This window comes from Brassica napus, unplaced genomic scaffold, assembly GCF_020379485.1.
Source record: "Brassica napus cultivar Da-Ae unplaced genomic scaffold, Da-Ae ScsIHWf_51;HRSCAF=91, whole genome shotgun sequence".
Taxonomy (NCBI): domain Eukaryota; kingdom Viridiplantae; phylum Streptophyta; class Magnoliopsida; order Brassicales; family Brassicaceae; genus Brassica; species Brassica napus.
Genome location: NW_026016589.1, coordinates 22,314 through 31,251, shown reverse-complemented (window position 1 = coordinate 31,251; position 8,938 = coordinate 22,314). Strand labels below are relative to the sequence as shown.

Genomic DNA, 8,938 nt, shown 5'->3' with positions numbered 1-8,938 from the left:
TCAATAATTGTCATATAATTTTCTCGAGAAATAAGATTCTTTGGTTTTGTTTCCCAAGAAAATATAATCTTGATTTCATCTCTGCTAATTATCCAGAGGTAAGGAAATCAAAACATTATTTTTCTTTTTTTTTTTTCTTAGATATGAATCTTTTGGTTTAAGTGTCTGAGGTTTATAGACTTTACCTATTGCTATGAATCATATAGAAATGGTTTTTACTTTTGATGATATTATCTCTCTGTCTCTAGGCTACTTATAGAACAGCTATAACTTCTTCTCTTTTATCTATATACACATATAGATCTTTTTTCACAAAAAACATTGATTGGTATCTTGTCCTAAATTAAGGGTTCTGAGATTGATTGATTGATTGATAATATAACTGAAAAAGAAGACTTTTTATCTTTTTCTTTATGTTAGTGTAAAAATTGGGATCTTATTATGTGAGATCAAAAGCTTATAGACAAGGTCAACGGGAGAAGCAGAATTAAACAGTCTTGTTAAATGTGACTTGTCTTTCCCTTTTGTCTTGCATGTAGATTTTAATAAGCCCTCTTTTGTTTCTAACTGATATTGTTAATCTCAGGAACAAGACTAATCAAGATTTGAGCTTAATGGAATCAAGAATGGAAGGAGATGTGTTTTCTGGATATGGAGAAAGATACCAGATGGATGGCAAAGTGCTGCAGAATTTCCAGAAGAGATTTGTTCAGGTTCAATACATTTTGGAGCAAAACCGGCTTTTGATCAACGAGATCAATCAGAACCATGAGTCCAAACAAGCAGATCACTTGGGTCGAAATGTTCGTTTGATAAGAGAGCTCAATAACAATATCAGAACTGTGGCAAGTCTTTATGGTGATCTCTCTCATTCTTTCGCCAGATCAGTTGATGCTTCATCAGAAGGGGAGTCCACTGGGACCTTGAAATCTGATGGAAAGGCCAACAACCAAAAAATATTTAGATCCGGGTAATGTTATGTAGATTCGGTGCTAATTTGAGTGTGGATTTAAGTAATGACTTGTTGTTGTTGAACAAAAAGACATTAACAACTTCACTTCTGTAAGTTCTGTTGAAATGAGTTCATGTCTTTAATTCTGAGAATAAAAGGAAGTTCATCTTTTATTAATCAGACTGATCATGTGTAGAGTATGTGGTTTCTTTTGTTCTGGATTTGACTTGTAGACCTTTTGTTGTTGTTGCAGTAACTAAAAGATTAGAAATGTTCATATAATCATATTGACCTTGATTTTAGATAAAATGAAGTATGAAACTAAGAAATAAAGGAAAAAGGAATTGAACTGTACTATAATGTTATCTAACAAAAGAAGTTCATAAAAGAGAATAAAAGATGATGATCATTGTTGCCTATGTGCTTGCATGATCCTTAAAGTCAAAAAGACAACAGAAACTTGTAGTTTTAGCTTTAGTTAGGTCACATTATTCCTCCAAGTTGATTTACAACAGAAAGCTTCTTTACTTCCTCCTATCCTTTTTCTTTTATTTATTTATTTTTGGCTTTTGGACAAGAGAATCCAGCCAACCTTTTAGTTCACTTCATGTATTGGTATTGCACTTTTTTTGTAATATTCAAATTTCTTGGCTCACACTTCCAATCAACTTTCTTGTGGATATCTTATTAAATTACAATAATGTAGGGATGTAAATAGCAGGGTCCCCATGCTCCGGTAAAGATCTCATGCTTGCTATAATACTCATGGTACTTTCTTCTAACAGAAAATAAAATCAAATTTGAATTAGTATAATAGGAGGAAAAAATATATCGAGAGACTCATATCAAATATGCAGGAGTTTCTTCTCTCCTTCAACATAAAGATGTTTATAGACAATGATGATCTCTAACGTTATATTCATCTCAACTTCAAAGCTTTACTTCTTTTCACCCTGTCTCTGCATCACTTTCATCAACTGTCCTTCCCAGTCAGAAACAGCCTTGCTCCATGCGAAACCTTATAGAATTAAAAGCCTCATAAATAGTAATGCTTCTTTGTACTGGCAGCAGCATCAGTAAAACTTGTTACTTCTTTACTAACTCATAGAAATGCAAAAAAAATTGTTATCAATCCTATTGGTGGGATCACACTTAAGAGCTTCAACACACAAACGAGCAGCGCCTTCCTTTGGCTGTAGCACCCTGCTTCTTAAAAAAAAACTTTTTGTTGCTGAAACCAAGCGGTGAAGTTCAACATATGTTTGGTCTGATCAATTAGTAGATGACTTTACCGCTGCTTTCATAAACATACTGCAGCTTCATTAAACCTCCAAATTAATTTGCAAGAGAAAGCAAATAATTTTAGTAGTAATTGGAATTTGGAACCATGTCAACTTCATGCAGATGCATGCTTCCACAGCCTTTCTTTTGTATTCACAAGTGCTTTGACCCGAGTCCCTTTCACAATCAGTTGCAGTATAATCATCTACATCACATCTCTACATTTAGCTCCTGAGACTTGATTCGAACAATAGAATAGTAAAAAGGGCCCTTGACTGAGGAGATATGAAGGTAGAGAAGTACTGGCCATGTCTGTAACTGCAAAGATACGGTTTCTTCCTCCTCACGTTACTACTGTAATCTTCCCAACAACTCAATGTAACCCTCTAGAAGAGAAAGAGTGACTTTAAACCAGGATAAGATTATTATATCATTCTTTCTCTTTCTGCAAGGTGTCCAAAGTCCATACCTACCTTTCATTTTGCAAGTTGCAACCTTATCTTAAACGTTATTATGGTGGCGTTATGTGGCTCTGATAACGTTTGAGACTTTCTTCATATATTTCACAGTTGATAGATTGTTTTGCTCGTTTAGTAGTACTTATTTACTTCTCTTTTTTTTTGGTGATAAATGTTTTTCTTTCATTCTATATTAGCTTACCTAGTGATGATACTATGATGTAGCTTGTTCTTACTTGATATATATTAAACTACCGCTAGTGGTAGTAGTAGTCATCGTTCTTGGTTTAGATTATTCTTTTTGTAAAAATTGTTTCTTATTAAACTAAGCCTCATAGCATTGATCAATCTCTAGTTTATCCTTACACCAGATTTGATGGTGTGAGAGGATCCAGGGACAATGCTTACATTGAAAGTGGAGTTTAATAGTCTCTCGGAGCTCTCTATGTCCAAGTTCTTGGGAGTTCGGAAGCTCCTTACATTGTTCACAATCACACATGTTGTCTTTTTACCATTGATTCTCTGTTTTGTCTCTTTTTAAAAAACAAGCACTTCCATCTCAACTCTATCCTCACACAAGAATTGATGGTGTAAGAGGATCTAGGGACAGTGCTTACATTGAAAGTGGAGTTTAATAGTCTCTCTGAACTCTCTATGTCAAAGTTCTTGGGAGTTCGGAAGCTCCTTACATTGTTCACAATCACACATGTCGTCCTTTATCATTGATTCTATGTTTTGTCTCTTTTTAAAAAACAAGCATTTCCATCTCAACCACTTAAGATTTCCCACTAGACTTCTTTTCCAAAAATAGCATATTATGTTCAACTGTAGTCTAAGATTAGGTTTGATGCTTTTTCTTTTATCAAAAGGGTTTGATGCTTAATAACTGTTTAGGTTGAAGAATTAAATCACATTGATTGTTGTTTGTTTGGTTATCCAAACACATTCATTGCTGAGTATTTGGAGTAGGTCTCTTTTGACCTAGTAAAGATCTTCACATGTTTATGAAAAGAAATACACTAATTATCTTGATGCGGTTGCTTTTACCTCCTGATGGGTTTATGCTTAGCCTTTGAAAGATGCAGCAGCAAACAGGCCATGTTTTTTTTTTTTTTTTTTTTTGGTAAACATAAGCTACCAAAAATTGTTTGTACAGTGTGGTTTAGTTTGTAAAAGTTATAGAAGACAATTATGTATAACTTAACCACAATTAAATCTGGAGTAACAGAAATACCCACCCACCTACCTACCTACTCCATGAAAAGTTCATTCCGTTTTCCAAACTCTCAGTCGGCGCGTAATCCTAGTTTAGATGTACTAGACTACACGGTGTTCTTATACACGTGACACAAAACGGAGCGTAGCTCATTCTGTTTTGGCATTATTACTGACGTGGCAAAATCGGACATAAGCTTCCTAAGTGATAAACTCATAAGCTATGTATACGGTAGGCCTGGACACGGATCAAATATCCGAGTTTTGAAAGTATTTGTGATTTGTTTTGTATGCTACGAATATCTAATTTTTCGATTTGCTTTGCTTCGAAAAAATACGGATATTCGAAAAAACGGATATCCAAAAAATAAATAGATATTTGCGGATATTTACGAATACGTACGGATATCTCATATGTTTTGATTAATGCAAATAATCTTAAAAATTTGATACAAATTTATTTTGTAAAATATTGTTTGCATGATATATAAGATAAAATTAAAATAAATAGTGAATCCACATATTTTGTAAAAAAAAATTAAACTTATTTAAAATTTATAATAAGACAAAACTTAAGAAAAAATTATAATTGTCATAAATTTAGTCATTTCCTTTTATGTAATATTTTTATATAAGTAATAATGTGAATAGAATTTGTCAAATCATATGTTAGAATAACAATTATATAATTTTATACATTTAAAAAATCAAGATATACATGATTTATATATTACCGGTTCGGATCGGACATTCGCTTCCCAAAATTTTAATATTTGTGATTTGCTTCGATTTTAACGGATATTGATTTTTAGTATTTGCTTTGATTCGAAGGTTTACGGATATCCGGAATATTCGAATCAAATCGAAACGAATAACGAATCGAATCAAATTTAACTCGAAAAAATTGGGTGCTATCATATAGCTTTGTATCGGCTAAGTTCACGAGTTGGAGATAAGCGGACTCGAACCGCTGATATCCACCACAGGGTAAACCACCGCCTATCAGGCCCCTGACTGATTCTACCATAGAGGCCAACAATAGACTTACAATTTGAATAAAGAAAAAAATTGTATTTCGGATAAAATCCCCAGCTCTACTATACATTCCTAAACGGAGCGTAGTTCATTCTGTTTTGTCAATTGCTAAATTCTGCAGAATTTCAAGATGTGGAGTTAAAAGTTTTTCTTTTAGTGTTTTCATTCCTCTTCAAAATCTTATTTTTGTGATAAAAATAGTTACTTTGAAACTTAGTACTATTTTTGTTTTGAATTGTTTGATGGTATTATTTGAATGAGAATCAAATTTGGTTTAGCGTTTGATGTGAAATAGTACATAGTAATCTCTCAGCAGCATCCTTTATTGTGGATTCAGTCTCACTTGTTGAGCACATTTATCATTTTACTTGTTTTGGATTTCAGGATGTGCGTTTGAGTTAAATATACCATGGGTACTGTGGTTGGAACTGTTGTTGAGGAGTGCAGAGAGTTGTTTGAAGGGCAGTGCTCAGACAAGGATCACACCCAACAACTCAGATTGCCTACAAGCTTGTCTGGGTATAGATTACAAATTGTGTCTTTCGCTTTTGTAGTTGATCCTCTTGTTTGATATAAATGCCTTGAAATGGTTCTTAGGTTGCAGGAGATGGGAGACTAGTGCCTGCAACCGATGAAGAAATTTTGGAGGTGAACGAGTCGGATATGTATACTGCATCAGATGCTTCTCAGACTATAGGCTACCTTCCTGCCCAAGGGTTACCTCCTCGGTTGTCCCACCCACATTAAATTTCTCAAGGTTTGGTTCTCACTGTTATTTACATGTTGAAGCACTTTACATAAATACATATACAGGGAGTGGTTATCCTAGATTTGAATCAAATTTTTGGTTTTTATGACCAAAGTGTATCAATCCTTTTTCCTTTTAGTAATATGGTTCTGTTGCTTTTCCTCCTAGAGTCAGTATTGTTTACTTGCAAACTTTTTAATTAGACTCAGCTATCAATTCAGGTTTATTGCAGTCTGACAATTTGTGAACCATATACAGACCAGGTGAAAAGAAATCAGAATCTATCTGAAAATCTGAGGTCAGGTCTATTATCGTATCCTCAAGGAAGAGAGTTGCCGTCACCAGGGTGGTATCCTTTGCTGGATCTGAAATTGAGGTTCCATATGTTTCTCATGTCAGAAGAAGCCGTCCAAGTGAGTACATTATTTTTGGCTCTTATAGTATTTATCTTGGTTACTCATTCTTCTCAATATTGCACATATGGGAAAAACGATTTGTGTATGTTCTTGTGTGCGTAGTTAGCTTTGCTTTTAAGTTGAACCGTAATCAAGGATAATGCAATGTAGGGTCGATAACATAGCAAGGGAGAGAAGAAGTGTTAGATAAGATACAGTTTCTGTAGAGTTGTGTAACTTTATAAGGAATCTTTATGATATATGATAACACTATAACAAATATTAAGTTAATGATCTTCATTTCGAACTCTTAGATCTGCATTCGTTTTTATATATATCTGAATGTTGGACCCTCCAATGTAATAGTTTTTAAGTATGAAGTCTTTCACACGTATCTGAACTATGTGTTGATGACTTGTTGATATCAACAACAAGACTGTCCGAAATTGATGCGATATAGTGTAAATGTCCCAACCAAATGTTAATATGTGATCGACTCTAATCAAACTCGGTTAAGTCCTCCTGGTTCAGGAAGAGCTGTGTGTGGGGTTTCACCGGTTTGGGGTTAACCGTTTTACATACTTGCTTTTTTTTTTAAATGATTTTGTTTACAGTCTTGCATACTTGCTTCTACTCTAGAACATGTCACATAAATACGGCAGGACCAAATAATTAATATGATTACTAGATTTCTTATGTCCTATTGGGACATGAATATTCTACGTAACAGCATACGACACCTGTGTGTTCTTCCGGTGGATATTCAAATTTTGAAAACATCTTTTTCGTTCATTAAATATTGGAATTGCGGATTTTAAAACCATAAACACCATATAAAGTCTTTGAAAATTGATTACTATATCTTTCTCGCCTTAATATTTTGTCGCATTAAAACCCTACACGCCCATATGAAAATTTAAAATATTTCAAAACGTAATACTAACAATAATTCAATTAAACTTTATAATAAATTAATTATCGTTTCGACCTTATTGGCGCATTGATATGTGCTTTTCTCTAAGCCGTGTTGGGCAGCACGTTAAAATGGACCACCACGTTTGAGTTGTGTTAAAATCAAATTGACCGGTTTTAATTACGTTGTGGGACTCCTCTTTGTAGGTCCTACTCCCTCCTTCCACGTTTCCATTTGTAGCCGTCAGATTTAAATTACCACAAAACGATTCGTGTTGAAAAGTCAATCAAATCGACGGACACGGTTAGCTGTTGGGTGAACTAATCAATATTAAGGTCGTTCGACCACGACATCGCAGCGGCTAGTCAAAGTCATGTGCCATTTTTTCTACAAATTTAGAGTAAGTTTTGGTTTCAATCTAAATCTAATTATCGCCACATGATTTTTTTAACGATTATCGTTTCTCGTTCGAGTATTGAGTTAAACTTGATTTTCCAAAAATGGGACCCAACAGTGATAAAAAGGAGATTAATGGTCTATAAGCGTGAGTGAAAATAGTAAACAGTGGTCAATACCGTGTGCAGGGGATAAAGAAAGTACACAAAACTCGAAAAAAGCCAAAAGAATCATGGACGTGGACCGGTTCCATGTGACTATCCTTCGAACCAAAGTAAACTTGAAAGCTTTTCTGGAAAAAACCTTAAATATTTCACGTTGACATTATACAAATGAAAAGTTGAAAACTATAGAAGTAGCACACAACAAAGATTAAAAAGAAAATAATATGAAAGATAAATCTTCGATTTTTGTTGTCCAGATGATTTAAAAAAAATAAATATTCAAATTTATGTTCACTACATAGAATAAGAATATTAATTAAGTAATTAGCATTCGATAAAATAGAAAATACTAATTAGCATGGTAACGAGGATTTAATTATTCAGTTAAACTTACTGTCTTTTTTTTTTACAATTTACTCACTCATTTTGTCCACATATATGCTTTATTGATAGTCAACACCAACCACTATAACGTCTCTATCTAAAATACACTAACATATACTTATATAATCGAAGTAAAAATAAATACAGGGGGGGGGGGGGGGGGGGGGGGGGGGGAATATACATAAATCTATGAGTACGAAACTTGTCATTGCACAATTTTGATCTCTATATGTATCTGTGAGAAGAAACAAAGATATAAATATCTGGTTGGTTAGAAGAATGTATACCTACCTTGTTATTTAATTCATGTAATATGAAATAAATTTACATATTTTGTTTTTTCTCATCACGTCTTTGTCCCCCCCCCCTTGCAAATAGAGAGATAATATACACTATAAGAATACATCATCTATGATGTATCCAGTTCTTATCCGATTCACTCCACATAGCATTTTTTTGCTATTCCAAAATATCTTGATCCTTCTTTGGTCAAAGTCAAGATATCTTGATCATTGCTAATGTATTTTTCATTTAGGCATGTTAATGATTTGTGTTAGTATTATTATTGTGTTATCATTCATATTCAAACATGATAGATTACATGTTTTTGAAAGAGTTACGTGTCTTCCTTCAATAATTTTGTACATTTCATGTTAATATGAATGCAGCCTAATTAACCCACCTCACATATCTCCAAAATGTGTAAATATATGTTTTAGGAGCGTTTTTCTTGCTATTGATTGTTTTAGAAATTTAAATTTTGCCAAACGAAATATATTAATCTTATTTGTAGATATGTCATATTTTAAAGCATTTTATTTTCATATTAAGTAATCCAGTTTCTAGTAAACATTTAATTATATTGTATGTTTTATACCGTTGATATGTTAGTGAGCGACAAAAGACATGATTTAGACAGACAATTTTTTTCTACATCGAATAAACGTCTCCAGCGGCTACGGTCACCGGAATTTTTTCATCTGTTTTATTTTTTTGT

General features: G+C 33.4%; 1 protein-coding gene and 1 long non-coding RNA gene across 3 annotated transcripts; both read left to right on the top strand.

Moving 5' to 3' along the window:
* Nucleotides 1-149: 149 nt before the first annotated feature.
* On the top strand, nt 150-3,462 carry LOC106449643 (protein ELF4-LIKE 2). The gene is made up of 2 exons (XM_013891376.3): nt 150-506; nt 587-3,462. Coding segments are annotated over exons 1-2 (390 nt in total). The 5' UTR covers nt 150-504; the 3' UTR covers nt 975-3,462.
* Nucleotides 3,463-4,646: 1,184 nt separating this feature from the next.
* Nucleotides 4,647-6,393, top strand: LOC106449644. 2 transcript variants are annotated; one of them, XR_002663636.2, is made up of 3 exons: nt 4,647-5,454; nt 5,539-5,698; nt 5,948-6,393. It is a non-coding gene; the product is annotated as an uncharacterized LOC106449644 (long non-coding RNA). The 2 variants fall into 2 exon arrangements; XR_001289227.3 differs by having other exon boundaries at nt 4,649-5,460.
* Nucleotides 6,394-8,938: the final 2,545 nt, after the last annotated feature.